This window comes from Aplysia californica, unplaced genomic scaffold (assembly GCF_000002075.1).
Source record: "Aplysia californica isolate F4 #8 unplaced genomic scaffold, AplCal3.0 scaffold00053, whole genome shotgun sequence".
Taxonomy (NCBI): Eukaryota; Metazoa; Mollusca; class Gastropoda; order Aplysiida; family Aplysiidae; genus Aplysia; species Aplysia californica.
In genome coordinates, this window is record NW_004797323.1 from 990452 (window position 1) to 1009796 (window position 19345).

General features: G+C 37.7%; 1 protein-coding gene across 1 annotated transcript in view; it reads left to right on the forward strand.

Annotated features, from left to right (window-relative positions):
- Window positions 1-16808, forward strand: part of LOC101861027 (ninein) — a gene marked incomplete in the record, with an annotated part of 52443 nt that extends 35635 nt beyond the window's left edge. The window contains 14 exon segments of the mRNA XM_005092835.3: window positions 479-746; window positions 1598-1760; window positions 2345-2544; window positions 5298-5456; window positions 6230-6433; window positions 8425-8535; window positions 9464-9577; window positions 10626-10874; window positions 11482-11595; window positions 11984-12091; window positions 13285-13353; window positions 14366-14570; window positions 14955-15076; window positions 15965-16808. Of these exon segments, the coding sequence (XP_005092892.2) occupies window positions 479-746; window positions 1598-1760; window positions 2345-2544; window positions 5298-5456; window positions 6230-6433; window positions 8425-8535; window positions 9464-9577; window positions 10626-10874; window positions 11482-11595; window positions 11984-12091; window positions 13285-13353; window positions 14366-14570; window positions 14955-15076; window positions 15965-16153 (2275 nt within the window).
- Window positions 16809-19345: the final 2537 nt, after the last annotated feature.

Consider the following 19345-nt stretch of genomic DNA (forward strand, 5'->3'; position numbering starts at 1 on the left):
CACATGGACGCCGATAAAGGAGGCAATCCTCCTCTTCCTCCTCCTCCTCCTCCTTCTCCTCTTCCTCCTCCTCATGATCATCCTCCTCTTCCTTCTTTTTCTTCTTCTGCTTCTTCTTCTGCTCTTCCTCCTCCTCCTCCAGCTCGCCCAACCCCTCCCATCCTCCTCCTCCTCCTCTTTGTTCTTCATTTTCTTTGTCTTCTCCTTCTTTTCCTCCTCTTCATCCTCTGCCTCCCTACTTCTCCTTGTCCTTCCCATGTTCCCTTCTCCTGCCCTCTTTAGCTTTTCTCCTTTTTTCTTCTTTCTTCTTTTCTGCTCACTTCTTTTCAAGGGTAGCCTAGTTTGATTTTATATTGTCTGCACACCATTGTAGGAAAAATTTCAGGAACAGACAAACAAAACGCTCATTTCTTTTTCTTTTTACCTGTTTTTATAACTTCTGAAAAATGTTGATTGTTCTTCTCCTTGATCTTGTCAGACTGTCAGAGGCAGAGTCTCACATTGAGAGTAGCGAGAAAGTGGAGCACATTGTGCAGAAATTGGAAGCTCAGCTGGCTCAGTGCCAAGATGAACTCGGTGACCTTGAGAACCAGAAGTCAGAGTTGGGTATCCAGCTGCGACAGCAGGAAGTGACCTTGAGGCATGAATTTGAGGAGGAGCGACGCAATCTGGCGGACCGCTTCTCCCGTGAGTTGGAGCAAAGGCAGATGAGTCATCGCTACCAGATGGAGCAGCTTTTCTCCAAGGTTTGCGCTCTTTGTCTTGAGGTTTCTGCCTCGTTCTTATTGTGCTACCATCACTGCTGATTGATGGGAGCTCAGGTCTGGTCGGCTCCATTAGTTCTATTTGAATGTTTTCCTTGTGGTTAGGCAAAACGTGATACTATAGTAAGGTTTACTCCAACTAAAATCTGATGTGTTAAAAATCAAATTCATTTCAAGGTACTGAAAATTTACTTGAATTGACATAAAGGCCTTTATTAATATTTTCCTGCATCTGAGCAGAGAATGGAGTGGCAAACCATGATTGTGACTGTCTGTTTCAGATCTTGCACTTGAAGAAAAAAGAGGTAAATTATACTTACCTGTAGTATCACTTGTCACATTTAAAGGAACTCCACTACTTCTGTAGCTTTTATTATGCTGAAGTTGAAGTATGTCTTGTTAGATGACATTCACGGTTAACTTTTTTGATGGAAGTTCATGGGGTTATCTCTAAAGATGGCTGATTCTATCACTGAACCGTTACTGATAAAACTGAAAGGCAACACAAGTTTCTCCTCTTGGCAAGATGAGGGAAAAAGTAACTTACAGAAGATCATAGCTGTGTAAAATGGAAACAAACAGGTTGAAAATGACTGAAGGTGGATGGTTGGCAGGTGCTCTGGTGTGGTTTGCTCCTTCTTCCTTATCAAACGTTTTTCATCCTTATCTCTCCTCCTTCTGTACGTCACGCTTATTATAAGTTACTAACACCTCTAATTTTCAGCACTTATGTGACCTATTCGTGTTGCAAGTGCAGTAAAACTCTTACTAAAACTAGAGTGACAGAAGAAAACCATAGTAAAAACTTGGAAAAATGGACTTTGTTCTCTCAGGGTGCTGAAAGCCTCACCGGTAAGCTCCGCGACGACTTCCTTTCTTTGGTCCGCAAGCACACAGAGGAGGAAGTGGGTCGCTCGCAGGCAGCCATCCTAAACCAACTGCAACAGGACAGGAGTGGTATTGCCGCAGCCCTGGAGCATGAAAAGTCTCAGATTTGTACGTTATACAATGGGTAGTTCCTTGTCTGTTCATGTTGTTGTCATCCTCATTTTCTTTTACTTCTTGATGGGGTTTTCTCATTGTAGGAGGTGGGATGGGGATGGTTGGTGGAATGTGGTTATCCCATTATCATTGTGGGAGGTGTGGTGCGGATTGTTGGTGGGAAATGGGATTCTGTCATCTACTTGTATTTTTTTTATTTCATGTCTTTTTTTTTCCTGACCCATTCCTGGGAAAAGCACAGCCTTTTCATTATTTTTCTCTTTTAACTCATTCGTGACCACAGTTACCACATGATACAACATCAGTGCCTTGACTCATCATGACGGATTAGAGGGCTTTTGAGCTCTATCTTACTCTTGCATACTGAACACTAGCTCTTTTGTTTAATATATGCTTTTTTTAAAAATCATTTTGCCCTTTTCATTTTTCACAAACATTTTGAATTTTGCGATTATCATCATGTGTTCCAGTGCATCGCGTCCCTTTTAACGTTTCGTAAATAACTGAAATTTGAGTGTTTGTTTAAAAAACACCAAAATACCAATAAAATTACTGAACTTGATGTTGTCCTCCTACAGTTGAAGCAGCGGAGAACCAAAAGTTGGAGCTGATGCAGAAATATGAGACTGAGATTTCTTCTCTGAGGACAGAGCTAGGTCAGCTACGGATACAGGTAGAGGCAGAGAAACAGGCCATAGCGGAGGCCGCACAGCGCAATGCTGAGGCCAACGAGCAAGCCTCACAGGAAGTAGTACACAATCTCCGGAGAGAAATGGAGGTAACTCTTGCAGAGATGAACTTCATTCTTTTTTTTCATGCTTCTCACAAAGAATGTTCAGTAAAAAATTCATATTCAGAGGCAGTTAGGTGTTTTGGCAATGTCCACATGTTATGATATATCATCAGTATGTTTGGAGTGCAACTTCTTTAAGTTTCTTGAATACAAGTAACATGAGGTGATGTAGCACCTCTTGCTTTTTTAATTAGAATGAGAGAAAGATGTTTAATAAATTCTGGGGGTTTTGTTTGTTTGTACTAGATACATTTTGAACCATGTGCGTTGTAAATACACTACAATATTGGCCTTAACCTTTATCATAGTGTAGAGGTTTGTTTTTGTTTTAATATATCATTCATGTTTTTATCAAACACAGGCCACAATTATTTTTAAAGTGCTTGGAAATTTGTTGGTGCATTTATATCATTTCATAACGTTATTAAAAGCCACTATAAAAGGATTGTCATGGGGGGCAATATTATTTTTGTTCTGTTTTGTTGCACTTTCATGGCATGATGTAAAGACAAGTTTTGATGCTGCGCTTGTTATTAGACGTACAAACATTATTCAGTTAAATACATGTCCATCAAAAGAGTGTTTCAACAACACTAAAAAAATACAGGCCGTGTGTGATTGTAAAAATATATTTACAATGATTATGTAGATTATTGAGCGTCGAAGATCAGGAAAAGTGGAGAGCCCACCTGAAACATCCAAAGGACAACCTACAACCCCACAGCAGGTTTTTGAACATTGTGGTGCTGAGTTCTTGTGGTGTTTGTGCACACAGTGATGAGTGACTGGCACATGTTATGGTCTTTGTGTTGACTTTGGCACACACAAAACCATTGAAATGAACAAAACATGTTTCACATAGAAGTAATGATTGTATTGTGAGGGAACAATGATACTCTCAGCTTGCACAGAGCTATGAAGGAGAGGGGGACTGAGGCAGAACAGGCTGATCATTATGACCAAGTGTGAAGGGGCCATAGAGTGACTGGGCTGTTCTTCGTGCATGGCACATACCAGTGTGTCGCTACTCAGTTAATCAGCACTGTTATGTAGACGTTACAAACTTTAAATAATCGACTGCTTTGATCTAAAATGGACACAGATATGGCCAACTTTTTGATTGACAAAATGACTGCAAATTTTTTTTCTAGACAGTCTCTTTACAAGTTTGTACTGGCTAAGCGGTTGTGATACATCACTTCAAATTTTGGATGTTGTTTCTGCACAGTGTGAATAACTCACACAAAAATTGCACTCATGACAGATATATTAGAGAAATGACTTTTTATTTCATTAACATTTACTAACATTAAATTGCTAACCAAGTGAAATGATAAAAAAAACTTTAACAAAATGTCAATAAGCCTACAAAATGGAAAGAGTGGGGTTGATCTCTTTTTTAACTTTTAAATCAAAAGCTGTGATTCAACTGTGAGAGTTTTTTTTTTTTAGAAAGTGATTTATTTTTCCGCAAATTAGTTCTATATTTTTTGTCATTCTCTGTAGACACTCAAATCTCCACCCACCTGTCACTTTGCTTGCGATCCACGACATCAATGAAAATTTGATAAGAGCATTTTGTCTGTCGTGTGTGTTTTGGTTTATAGAAACTAATGAGCATAACTAATCTTATTGTATCCCTATTCTTGAAGGGCTTACGAGAAGGCAGAATAAATTGACATATGTAGTTATTGATTTCGTGATTTTAAAGTCTAGCACAAGTGATTAGAAAAAGAAAGAGATAATAATGAAAACAAATACCATTTCATTAGCATGTGCTTCTCGAAAATACACTCTTTGTACTTCGCAGTTTAATCAAGTTGAGGATTTACAGAGTTGTGTGCATCTCACCCTCTCACTCCCCTCATAACCACCACCACCACCCCCACTCTCCTAGTTCAAATATTATTCAAGTTTTGATGACATAATTATAAAGAACAAGCTCACTTGTATTTTCTGTCCTGTTCTGATTCATTGATATAAGAGTATATAGTCATGGTACTTGGATGAAGAACCTTCAACACAATCACCCATCTCTTCATTCAAAAAGATATTACCAACATGTTACTTCCATCATATGAATGTTTAATACTTTGTCAATGGTTTACAACTGCCCAGGATCAGCATAAACGGAAAATATTTGTTCTTTACAGTATGTTTTGATATATTCTTAACTTTAACTCTTTATCTGTAGTTTAATGGACTACCCAACAAAATAAACCGTTCTCGTCATCTTCTTTAGCATTAACTCAGTTCTGAAGATATTAGATATACACTCAGATTTTTCCAAGACAACCACCAATTGTCAAGGAAAAATATGATTGTTTTAGACAGGTGGACATCTTTGACAGTGTTATTATAAAGTAAAAATGCAACGTGGGGAATGTTAAGTCGTTGTTTGTACAGGTGATTGTCTTGGGTAGGTGACTGTTAGAGCAGATTAAACTGTAATTCCCCGCTGGTTTGGTTGATTATTCACATATATTATTGAAGAGTTAAGGGTAAAATAATTCCATGGTTGGGGAAAATCAGTTTGTGCAATCATCGTTTCTGAAGCAGTCAACTTAGATTACTACATTAACCTTAAACCATGGTAAGTAGTAAATTTCAAAGTTTCCTTAAAATGATATGTTAGTTTTGTTTGTGCATATGTGTACGTGTTATGAATATGCATGCATGTGTTAATGTGTATGTGTATATGTATATATGTGTGATACCATGATGGTGTTCCTGTCTAGGCGGAGCTTGTGCTGGAGTTGGACAAAATCAAGGAGACGTTTGAGTCTGAGAAACGAGAGCTGGAGACACAGAAGACGCTGCTGGAGGACGAGCTCGGTGAGCTACAGGGCTCGCTAGAGGCAGAGCGGAAGAAGACTGAAGAGATGAATGCTCTGAAGGTAAATTGTTTTTTGTTTCCGATCATTGTCATCAACATCATCATGATCATCATTGTCGTCATCATCGTCATCTTCATCATCATCATCATCATCATCATCATCATCATCTTTATCATCATCAACATCAACATCATTTTGTCATCATCATCGTCTACACCATCACCATCATTGTTTAAAAAGCAGAGTAGGAAGGGAAAGTCTTGCTTGAAAAATAAGTTTAACGTTTCGCAACATAGGCTTCCAACAACTGAGAGTAAGACTGATGTAGGGCTGTATAAGTATCTAGAAAAGGAGCCTAAAAAAGGAGGTCTTTTATAGTTAAATGTAGTTGCCAGGTGGGCCACACATGACTTGGTGTGAACCAGGTCAAGGGGCTAATTATAAAGGAATCAATCATCATCATCACCATTATCACCTTACATTCAGTCGTTTCCACTATTATCATCACTGGCAATGTGTATGATTAAAATTTCATTGTGATGTTCTCTGTAATTATGATTCTGAACCTACCCTTCACATGATGAATCTCAGACTTTCTCCTTGGAGAGAATGAATCGTAATAAAAACTACCTATGTACAACTCGGAAAAACTATATGTTATGCTCAGCTGTTTCTGCACTGTAAAAATCTTAGTGACTTCTAATAGAAATACTAGTAACTGTATATCCTTAACTTATAAAGTTCTGAGGTAAAGCATGTATATTTCTGTTTGTAAATCATTGTATTGTGGTAGGATATAAAACTTGTATATTAATTTATTATTTTTTTCCCAGGAAACTTTGAAGATGCTGAGAGCAGAGAAGAAAGAGGTTGAAGGCATGGTAGAAGGCATGAAAGAGAAATTGTTCCAAGCGTACAGGCAGAAGGGGATGGAGAATGCAGACTGGGAGAGCAGGCTTCAAGATGTCAAGGTTGAAGGGAGGAAGATTGGAGTGGAGGAAGGAATCAGCAAAGGCAGGGAAGAGGGAAAAGCACAGGTTATTATATATATATTTATAAATCACTACCTCAGAATTACAAAGTTCTATCTTCTCAGTGCCTTGTTTTGAGAAATTTGACCCCAAAAAATTTGAATTTCACAACATGTCAACCTTTTTTTAATTAAATTCTTTGAATATTTTGATAGCAATTCTATAAAACCTTACGATTTTGATACAGCAGATAGAACATTTGGTCTCTAAATTCATGGTCTTAGTAACTGAAAGGGACCAAAATGTCAGGTAGAACTTTGTAATTCTGCGGTGATAAAATGTTTTTGTAATCTTATTTATTCAAAAGGCATGCTTATTCAATTAAGACAATATGTTGGATTTGTTTCACTCATTTAAAAAAAAATCTTTTTGAAGCAATTTTCTTAGTTATGAAAATAATCTTAAATTTTTTTTTGAAAACTCGTAATATAGTCAAAACTTGTTTTAAACACAAGTATTCTTATTGACGTCAGGAGCTGTTAAAAGACTGTATAGAATTAATTTTTCGCATTATCTTTTTGGTTATTCTCGTAAGGATGTTCCCAGTTTGAACTTGTTTTAAAAAAGCCAAAGCTCATATTCTTTGTTACATAATATATTCCGTTGGATTCAATCTATAGGCCTTTCACTTGTCAATATTAATATCCAAGTACCATATGTTCATGAGACAGTGCTTTCTCATATTTCTAACATCTTTCAATAAATGTGTACACTTTTTGCCTTGACAATTTATTACATACAGTGTATAATGTAATGGTTAGGGACAAGTCACACTTTGTTGTAAATTTTGCTTTTATTTTTGAGTTTTTGTATTAATTTGGATCATTTTGTTAATTTTTACTAAATATTTAAGATTTTGAAAATTTGAATTAATACCTCCCCCATAAATGACCTGGACTTATCGTCTCCTGAAGGATGCCTCTTAACTATGAATTTATCTGTCCATCTTTCCATCCTGGTACATGTAGTAAATATCTCACGACATTTACCCCTTTTAGGATGGCTTCAGAAGAGAAATTCTCAGGGGGGCAAGTCTCACGTTTTAAATGACATTTCTTTACTTGCTGTTTGCACTTTTAACAATGATAGTACAAAACAAGATGGGCCACTTCTCTCTTTGAGCCAATTAAAAAAGTTTCCTCAAAATTTGGTGGCGCCCTCTTCACAAAAGCGCACTCTTTGCGAACAGAGTTACCCTACTTGAGTTTTAAAAAATCAAAGTGAAACTAGCAAGTTTTGGGATAAATTTCGGAAGAACGCTTTTTAAAAATGGTTACGCTGACAAAAAACCTCTTCCGGAGGAAAAGGAGATGGTTTTCTTCGTTTAATTTGACTTTAGAATGAAGGGCGAGAGGTCATTAAAATAAAAAAAACACCTAAAACTCCGCACTGGACGTACCCGAACTGCTGATGAACAGCAGTCGATCTGCGCACGCAAGGAGGTGCTATTCCTATTCTTCTTTTGGAAAAACGAAAGAGAGCTTCAAAACAGACTGCAGCGCCATCTGAAGCAAAGAGCATACTTCCTGCGGACACTTTTTAGGCTGAGTGGCCCATCTTGTCTTGTACTATCTTTGCTTTTAATCTGAACTTCCTTGTGGTTTCTTCCTAGACATCATTGATTAAATCCCTGGAGTTGTTCAGTCGGACAATTTCTCATTTCATTGTCTACAGTTTTTTTGTTCCCTACTACATGCATTTGTAGGCTACTACTCTTCTAAGGGCAAATAAGACACCATCGGCATCTGTGGCTTCACGGCTAGCCTCTTCACCGTTACATGCAGGAGATGCGAGTTCAATTCCCAAGTGGGGAGAAATTTTATGGAGTATGTCAGTCTTTTTACTTGAATGCTTTACCCCTCTCAACAGAGGTTGGCCCTGACAGGCATGGTCTAAGCCCACCTCATAAATAATCTAAATTGTTTTGGTGAGGCACATAAAAACACCTACATTTTTTTAAATTAGACACCAAGTCATTTCATTTATCATCTTCTCAGGGACACATGGAAGGCTACAGTGAAGGCTTCTCAGCTGGTAGGAAGGAAGGATATGAAGAAGGAAAGAAAGATGGGGAAACGTCAATGTCTAGGTCACAAGAGGAACTTCAGGTATCCCATTCTGTTGTTTTTGTTTTTGCCACTTGCAATAAACCATTGAATTTTTTATTGTTTGGGGTTTCTTTCTAGTACTTAAAGTACTGCCAACACTGCTTCAGAATGTACTGAAACTTAACTACTTTGGGAATGTCAAATACTGTGATTTACTCAAGAAATATATTCTGGAAGCAAAGATAGAAGACAAGAGAAGAAGAGGAAGACATTCTAGAAGATGGAAACAGTACACAGCTAGATCTACATGGTTTGGAACCACTCAGGCAGGTAGAATGGCAACAGACAGAGTGTTTTATTGTAGAAAGTCCAAGCAAGAAGTTACATCTAAAGACAGGAAAAGCTTTAAAAAATACATATAAGCCTAAGTTCATGTAGTTTATCTGAAAGGCAAGTTTTGCAGTCAATAACTTCTGTTGACCTACACATTTACAATGTATTAATTAATATTATGACCAAGCCAAAGCGTGTAAAAGATTCTGTACTATTGCTGGCGTTCAGCTGACTGTTTGTCTTAGCTGATTGCATGACAACAGTACTGGTAGGTTTTTGTCAAGGCATCAGTTTTTGTGCTATAAAGTTACCTCTACTTCCCTGATGGCAAACCATACTTCTTTTATATTCCCCCTCCTATTATGTTCTCTATCTATCCCCTCTCTTTTTCATTGCAGGTTATTACCCTTGTTGTGCTGAAGTGTTTCTGTTTATCTCCTACTCAAATTCTTTTTATAGGTGGTTGGTGGGAGCTCTGTGTGTGGTTTGTTCCTTCTTCTGTTTAAAAAATGTGTCATCCTTATCTGTCCACCTTCTTTTTTTTGTATGCTACTCTCCAGTAACACCTCTAATCTCAGGCACATTTATGACCTATTTGAGTTGCAAGTGCAGTAAACTCTTACTGAACTAAACTAAACTCATATTCTTTTTTCAGAGGCAGATAGAATCCCTGAAAGGTGACAAGTCTGTTCTGGAAAACAGGCTAACCCAGGAGTGGGAAAGAGCCAACAGAGTCACTCAACAGGCACTTGACAGAGACCAGCTGAAGGTCAGTTCATGTGTGCAGTCAAACTGATTGAGGTTTGTGCTTTAGTATCTGACAATGATCAATGTATCCGTAGAGGAGAATATGTATTTTTTAACTGTTTAGACCCTGAGTTATTATTTCCACCGTTTCCCTGAGTTTTTTTCTACAGCCACCTAAACCTGGCGCACTATGTCTCATTATAACCCCAAAAGCTTGCCTCTGGCTTCTAAATGGCAGAAGAAACAAAGGCTTAGTCATTACTAATAAACTTGGTTCAGGAATAGTTCCGAAAAACAAGCAAAAACTAGCACTAAATGAAAGGAAACAGTTGTCACTGGTATCGGATGCTGATGGGGAACAGGGTTATTACCGCCGGACGCTACCAGCGTCTGATGGGGTTTAAAGAGTTAAACAAAAATAGAAGAAATAAGGGTTATGATGACTTGTGGCTTCTGCTATGGCAATGAGACCAATTCTTGGAGAGGAAAGTTTGTCACATTCCCAGCATTTAATTGCAATTTAAATGCTCAAATTGATAAACAACAACTACAAAAAATCATCCAAAATGATCAGGCAAATCTCTCATCACCTGACAAAAAAGCGCAACCTCCCTTTCTCCCCTTCTCCCCTTCTTCCAAACAAAAAAAATCCCATTTTAATTGGGCCTTATGGTAGTCCTTAACCTTTGAACACCTCTGGTTGGGAAGTCAAATCAGAAGGAAATGTTTTGTTTTTATTTTCATCTAAGCTGCCCAAGTTTGGTTCAGATAGTTGTTTCATTTCATTGTTATCTCTTTGTTGTAGGCTTTTAGATAATAGAGGCAACATATTTATAATTTTGATACTTTTTGCATGTCATATTGTTCTTTGTATAAAAAAAGTCTTGGTGCAAGTTGCATTAGACAATGATACAGTCTGTAAATTTGGAGTGTCCAGCCATGCACACATTTCCATGGGATCCAAAAGTTCAGGAGTTTTTTCTCAAAGTCAGTTGATAACTCAAATAATTTCCTCTTCCCATCCCCTCACCTTCAACACCCCACCCCACCCCACCCCCACACCCATTCAGTCCTCATTCGACCAGCTCCTTGGGGAGAAACACAACCTGGAGGCTCGCCATCAAGAGATGGTGGCTGCCCTGCAGCAGGAGTACGCCGCGGAGAAGGCTCACCTGATGGAGGAGATCCGTCGCCTGGAGACGCAGCGGCTACAGCTGCAGGCCAACCGGGCGGCCGTGGAGGCTCACATGGGCGCTGTACAGCAGGAGCTGGAGATGACGCAGCAGGATGTGAAGAAGCTGGACGCTCAGGAGGATACGGTGAGGATTTTAGTTTTTGTTAGAGTTTTGCAACTTACTTGGGGTGGACAACGTAAATAGATGGATGACTGGGAAAGATCGGGATATTGTAGCTTTTTTTTTAGAGCATCTGAGCAAAGGAATGAATGGAGAGCCATTATTGACAACAATTATATTATGTCTGTCACAGATGTGGCACTTGATAATGATGATGAAGAATTTTACAGAACATGTACTGGCAACAGAAGTAGGTCATATTAGTGACAAAGATTAGAGGTATTACTAGAGAGTAACTTACGAACAAAAGAAGAAGTGAGGATGAGAATAGATTTTTTATAGGAAAGAAGAAGAAAACCATACCAAAGGGACCGCCAACCACCCTTATAAAGTGAGGATTATGTCTTGTTGTGTTTGTGATTGTAAAGAGCATAGAGCTTACTGTTCATCCCGGATATGCTCTATATAAATGAACAGGCTACAATTTTGACAATTTTGTTATGTCATTGTTCTTTCCTTTTCCTCTATTGTTTCTGTCTTTTTTCTTTCCTGCACTTTATGACAGTCATTGTGCCATCATGCTTTTTTTACTCAAACTCAAACTTTCCCTGTGTCCTGTTTTGTCTCTCAGGAAACAAGTCACGACCTCCCAGTGGGTGAAAGTGCCCTCCAGGAACAGATGACTCTGTTGAGCTATCAGCTGAAAGAGGCACAGACAGCTCAGCATGAATTGGGCCACCTCAAGGTACTAAGAGAAAAGCGTAATCAGATTACTTAATCAAATTTTTTTATGTAGCACATTGTCAGAGTAAGGAAATTTGACTGAAGTTGTTACTTCATATATGACAACCAAAATGCATTTCCACAAAGGCCATGCAGTCTTCAATGAACTTTTATCTTAAATGACTTCAAAGCAAAATTTTCAACTTTGACAAGGCCTACCACACACACACATAAGCCTACAGCTATTCAAAAAGTAAAAACTAAAACAATATGTCAGATTGTTACTTCAAAACTGATACTTTTACGGGATGTATTATGTGTGTGTGTATGTGTGTGTAAAGGCTTTTCAGTGGTCGTTGAAGTATAAAATTAAATGATGTGTTGAGTTTTTTGGGTTTTTTCACCTGTAGGCAGAATATGAGGCTCTGCTTCAGGACAAAAATGACCTTGAACAAACTGTTCACAAATTGAGATCACGGACGTCCGAGGATGACGCTGCCAAGATTAAATCTCAGACGGTGAGTTTACCCCCCACCCTTTTCACCCCGCCAAAAATTGTACTTTTTTATATCCAGTAGAGTTTTTGACTCTTACAAACACAAAATGATAGAAAAAAGTTACAAATTCGGACACGTTGCATCATGCATTCAACTGGGGTCATTACTTTATATTGCCATTTGTTTGTCTTCTGTATAAAGTCACGTCGTTGAAGGTGCGCATGGATTTCTTGTGAACCATAACTCATAATGAGCTATTTTTAGGTGTTTTCAAAATACAGTTGAACCTGCTCTAATGGCCATCTGTAGAAGACAATCATCTCTACAAACGGCCACTTCCTCTTTCCCTCCCTTTTGTTTGTTTTTTAACATTATATTGACACTATGTAAGACAGCCCAACTGCCTAAGATAACCACTTTTCTTCTCAACAATTGATGGTCATCTTAGACAATTGTATGTCTGTATTTTGCTATGAGGCTTCTTTTGATTACTTGTAGCCAAGGAACTAAGTTATTTGACAAAATGGTATCTTACACAAAGAATGGTAGTTGCCACTGCCAATTAAGTGTGTCCTCCCAAAATATCTTAATAAAAATAATAATAATAAATAGTATTTGTATAGCGCATATCCCCGCTCAACAGCAAGCTTTATGGGCTTTATACTATATTATTACCCCAGCAGGCAGCAGAACACTCAAACACATTCTCAGCTTACCGGGAAGCATACAGTGCAAGCAACTGATTTAGCGCTCAAACACTTACAAACTGACAAAATCTGGGTGAAGTGAGGAAAATCTGTGTAAAGTGCCTTTCTCAAGGACACAGCCTCCGTCCCCTAACGGGATTCGAACCCAAGACCTTACGGTTGCGAGTAAGACTAGAGAGCCTGTCCCCTAAGCCACAGAGTGACAATACTTTTGTTGTGATAAATAATAACTCATAAATTCCACATGTTGACCTCTGTGTAGTCTATGTGTATCTGTAATTAGTTTACCCAAGGAAAGGTTGATTGTATTTACTGAATACCAGAAAAACACATTCTCTCAAAATTGTATTTTTAGATAAAGTGTGTTTTACCAGAACCACACATTAATCTAAAAATTTAGATTTTCATATGTAAGTGCAATTTCCAAACATTGGTTTTTCATACATTTTTTTTCCTTAAATGATATGTAGAGTTACTGGTTTTCCATTATCTACCTTTTATTTCCAGGCTCAAATTAAAACACTGAAGGAAGAGAAAGAAAAAATTCAAGCTCTGCTTGACGAGTCCTCTGACCAGGTAAGCGTAACATTTCCTACAAGAGAGAGAGAGAAAGAGTGAGAAAGGAGAGAGTGAAAGAGGAGGAAGTGAGAGAGGAAAGAGAAAGAGAGAGAAGATCTTTGAGTTGCTGTGATGGTAAATAAGTTATCGAAAACAAGAAAAAGAGTTAGTAGCTTAACGTTTTTCTACATAGGACATATGCTAGCGCTCATCTTTACTATCTACATTGCACTTTACAAAAACCTTACACAGCTGAGTTCAGAAACATCTTTTTAATCAGTATGACAAAAGTCAGAAATAACCCCCCCCCCCCCCCCCCTCCATTGAAATGCATGGATAATTTAGGTTCTCTGTTACTGTTAGTGGTTTCCTGTTCAGTCAAAATAACACCAGCGTCTCTGGTATAGCTGTTTGGTCCTTTGCCTTTACTTGCAGGAAACACAAATTCAATTCCCTGAGTGGGGAGAATGTTTATCAAGTATCTCGGTTTTTCTATTATAATGTTGTGTCCCTCTCAGCCTAGGTTGGCCCTTACAGGGTGAGTCAAAGCCCACCTCCTAAATGATCCGAATTGTGTCAATGGAGGTTTAAAAACACATACATTTTAAAATTTGTAAAAAATTCGAAATAACCCTGTGGTGTTAACTTTCTAGCGCTCATCGGTTTATACAGAACCATAATGTGGGCATTTGCATTATATTTTTGTTACTACTGCTTGTGAGTGTTGTTTCTTTGTTGTTGTTAAGACGTGGGGGGAAGGGGGGGGGATATTTTTTAATCCTCAAATTGACTGTAAATGTTTCATTTGTATTGCCTTTATAACAGTGTTGGAAATGGTCACAATCTTCCTATAATTAGTTCATGTTGTGGACACTGGAGGGCTGACAGCCCTCTGTAAATGGAAATGCTGTAACTGATATGTTGATTGTAAAACACATAAAGCTTGCTGTCCAGCAAGGATTTGCACTGCCCATGTACAAATTGTTTTACTTATTTATTATTATTAATGAGAGCCACATTTATTGCTCAGCTTGTGAAGGCCAGCACATCTATGGCTCTGGCCCAGTCCAAGTTTGTCCGAGAGCTGGAGAGCATGAAACAGAAGTCCAGGAACTCGGCGGAGATTGAAAACTACACCCAGCTACAGATCAGCCTAGTGGAGCACCAGCGACTAGTCATCACCCTGCAGGACACACTCAGGGAACGGGAAGCCCTGGTGGAGAAGGTCATTAAAGGTCAGTGAACTCTGAGATTGTCTTTGAGATGGTCTTCAGTGGTCAGTAACTTCTAGGTCAAGTCCTGAGAAGCCTCATGAAACGAGAAGCCCTGGTGGAGAAGGTCATTGAAGTCATGAAAGGTATCAGTGACATCAGAATCTTTTGAAACCATAGTGGAGAGATTATCAAGGTCAATAACCTAGAGATTTTCTTGGTCAACAATGGAGAAGGTTATAATAAAGTCTGTACCTGTTGACAAGTGTGTGTGCGGAAGCTCTCTTTCTCTCTTTGTATTAGTGGTCTGTCTCTTTTGTCTGTCTTTCTGTCCTCTTCTCATTCATTTTTTGCTTAGATCACCATTCTTTTAAAGAACAGGCTCATATCAGCTGAATTTATTTTCAGATGGGGAGGACGAAGTTCAAAGGATCTCACAACTGATGGAAGCAAGGTTGAAAGAGGCCCAGAGTAGATTAGACATCAGCCAGGAGCAACTTTTGAAACATAAAGAGAAAAGCAAACAAATGGTAAGTTTTACTCTCGATTTGTTTCTTTTCTTATAAAAAAAAAAATTAAAAACAGAAGCAGAATCTTGCAATGTAGGCCTACCTCTCTCCACCATTCTAGAACCCCCACTCCTTGATAATTCAAATCTACATTGTCAGAAAAGGAGGCATAAGTCATCCATGGATGTAAAGGAAAATACACTTGGTTTGTTTTGTTTTGTTTTTGGTGGGGGGGGTTTTGGGGGGGGGTGGTTCGCATAAAACATTTTGCCGTTTGGATATTTGTCATTGTAAGAAGTTTGCATCATGTAGAGTGATTCTGTTCACTTTTTATATATTTACCATTCAGGTCATTCTGAGAATTTTTATTTGCAGCTTGTGGCTGATATTTTGATTTTTATGTGTTTTTGAATGATAAGGAGTAATATCTAGTGTCAAAATTCTGTCATTACCAATGGCCTTTTTTACGCAGGACTCCTTTCTGATTGTACAATGGAGCAAAACTTCATCGTAATGATCTGACTGGGAGTTATTGTGAAACTCTGTTTATTCATGTTACATACATTTGTATTGCTCATGTGTAATCTTCAAGATCTAATGATAATAACCAGCATGTGTTGTGTTGTGTTTAGGTAGGCGTACTTCACCATCGCGTTGAGGAGACCTGAGTTCAATGCATCAGTGGGAAGAATTTTTATGGAGAATCTCAATCTTTTCGCTAAGATGTTTCATCCTTCTTAACACAAGTTAGCCTTAACAGGCAAGGTTGAGCCCACCTCCTAAATGATCTAAATTGTGTGGATACCTAAACAAAATTCTTTTTTAAAACTCTATTTGTTTGTTGTAGTGTGTTTGTATAAGGCTTCTCTGCCATTTCACCGTATTTTTCATTTTGACTCTGTGTTCCAGCGAAATACAACAAATCGGAGAGTGTTAGTGCTGAAAGACTTGTACATGGAAAACGCTGACCTTCTGAAGTCTTTGGCTGAGAGCGAGGAAAAGCGTCGCAGCTCAGAACGAATAGGAAGAAAAGTTACAGAGAAATGTGAAACATATAAGAGGACTATTGACCGCTTATGTCACACTCTGTCAAGATGAGAGAAAGTTCAGTCGAGTATCAGGACTATGCCAACTGTGGACAGTGCCTTCTGTGATGTGTTTGTATATAAGTTTTGTGATACCTGTCAGAAAAAATGTGTCACTGAAAACCTCACCGTGTTAGCTGTCCTTTCTCTAAAGTACTTTTGCATGCTCTTTGTTGTTAACAGTTTTTTATCACTCTATTTCCCTCTTTTTAATTCAATTTCTTGTTATCGTATGAAGCACTGCTTTCTTGGATTTCAAAGCTTAAATTCTTCAAAGCTGTACTTTGTCTCCATGTTCATCTCAAAGTTTTAATCACATAGTTTGTTGGGTTGTTGTTTTTTTTCTTTTCGAAATTATCGATTTTAGATAATGACAAAGGAAATTGCTGTAAAGACAAATCATATTCATTTGATGGTAATTTTTTAGTATACAAAAAATGAATTCATTAAGGCACTTTCCCCTGTTGATTTTTGTTCATGTATGTTATACTTCCTGTAGCTATTGTATATTTACTTTGATCATATGTGAGGCAGTGTGATGAAATCAGGCGCTCGTCAAAATAATGAAATAATGGAAACTGGCACTTCCGCCAGTTCAGCAATTTTTATCGAATTTTTTTTTTTTGACTCAACACCTTTTATGTCAATTTAGGAACACGTTTATGTGTGGATTTCACTGAAAAACGTTGATTAAAGGCCCAAAAAATGTTAATTTTCAGTTTCCATGGACTCTCAAGCTATGGAAATAACCAAATTTTGGCGACCATTTTCTCTCTGAAACCAGTCTACCCCCACCTTCTTCTATCGCAAATATCTCGCCTTGTATTCAAGAAAAATGGGTATTGGGGAGGGGGGGGGGGTATTTTTTTCTTGAAATCAAAACAAAAGAACAAGCTTTAAACAATAAATCCTCATGCCGAAAAATTGATGAGCACCTGATTCCACTGTATCTTGACACATATTCTTTCCCTGCTTTGACTCACCCAATTCTCCTGAATGTCCGTGTGGATGTCTCAGGTTTTCAGATATAAATGCCCCGTCTACTTTTCCCCCCACACCCATATTTCTGTACCTGCTGGACTTCACCCTAAAACAGAGTGCACTATGTCAATGGAATTCATTTGATTGAGTCGAGGGCCAGCCAGACTTTCTTTCATGAACAGGACAAACTGCTGTTTGGGTACAATTCAACCGAGTTCAACTTAATTTGACTGTGACCTTCAAAATCAGTCATTTGTTTTTCAAGGTTGTGAGTTGAATTGGTCATATTATGCCAAAATTTTCCACAATTATAGCTTTTGCCCCTCCATGGAGGAAAATCTGACTTTCTGGGACTCAGGTTTGATTGAATCTAATTAACAGTGTGCTCTGAGTGTAATATGATGGTTAGCCGAGGAAATGTTTTACTTGTGGTCTCTTACATGGATGTCAAGTGCATGAATAAAGCAGGTGCAAGAAAACACCTTTTGAGAATGCAATGTAGCTCTTACAGGATAAATGCGATCTAGTTTGCAGTTTGAAGTGACGGTAAATGCTTAACAGTTAAGAATTGATATTCTATGTGTGATAAAGTACAGCTACTAAACCTCCAAAGAAGAGCCAAAAGTCATTTTCTTTTCAACGTTAAATGCATTTTGCCATCTCTTTAAGTTCTATATCACAATGAAGTGTGCAATATTATTATTTGAAATTGATTAACAGTTTTTTCTGCTCCGTCCTTGATTACTTTCACACTATTGAATTGTTATCTGCATAGAATATCATATCCATTTATCATGCAGTAAGCCTAAGAACATTCTTAACCACATGAACATTCTAAAAACTCATTGTTTATAAACTTGTTCATTGAATTCATCCTCTTTGTAAAGATTAATCTAGTTTAAATAAAGGCATATTAGTTGAATATATATATATATATATATATATATATATATATATATATATATATATATATATACCAAAGACATAGTGCAAAATTATTGTTGAATTTCAGAACTTCATGTTTGTGCGTCTTCTCAAATTGATTAGAATTAATATAGATCTACATGATATCAGAGAGTCTACATTACAAGAGGGGCCACTCCTCTCTTTGAGCCAATTAAAAAAGTGTCCTCAAAATTCGGTGGCGCCCTCCTCACAAATGCGCACCTTTTGCGAACAGAGTTACCCTACTTGTGTTAAAAAATTCAAAGTGAAACTAGCAAGTTTTAGAATAAATTTCGGAAGAACGCATTTTTAAAATGGTTACACTGACAAAAAAACCTTTTCCGGAGGAAAGGATGATTGTTTTCTTTGTTTAATTTGACTTTAGAATGAAAGGTGAGAGGTCATTAAAAAAAATATTTAACTAAAACTCCGCACTGAACGAACCCGAACTGCTGATGAACAGCAGTGGATCTGCGCATGCAAGGAGGTGCTTTTCCTATTCTTCTTCTGGAAAAACGAAAGAGAGCTTCAAAACAGACTGCAGCGCCATCTGAAGCAAAGAGCGGACTTCCAGCGGACACTTTTTGGGCTGAGTGGCCCATCTTGTTATGTACTATCTTTGATGATATGCATGATTCCACGATATTTTCGCTGGCATTTAAGTGATAAGGACAAGGTTAAACCGGTTTCTTGAAAATTAGATGCAAGTGCAAGAAAAAGATCTGAAGTATTCTCCACATTGTTTAAGTTACTGTACAATGGACTTTTTGGGTGAGGTGGGGGGGGTTCTGTGATGTCCTATATTACTCAACAGTCTCTTGAATTAGTTCTGTTTAATTTCCCTTTTATTGCTGTGTTTTGCATTTATGTTCCTTTTTAGACTGTATTGAGTTTGTTCTTTGCTGTGTTTGGTAGTTAATTTTATGGACATTAGTCATGTCCTTTTTGTGTTGCCTTAGCTCTTTACTACAAATATACTGCCATTTTGAAATTACAATTCACTCTCATATTTACAGAAAAAATGTATGTGAAGCATGTACATCTCTCTCTGCATATTTCATTTCTGTGTGTGGAAGGAAGAAAAGTATATATATATATATATATGTGAGGCATTGTGGTGAAATCAGGCGCTTGTCAAAATATTGAAATCGAAGAAATCTGCATTTTTCGGCCAGTTGGAAAAAAAATTTCGATTTTTGTTTTTTAACTCAACACATTGTATATGTTCATTCAAAATCATTTTTAAGTGTGGATTTTTATGGAAAAACCTTGATATAAG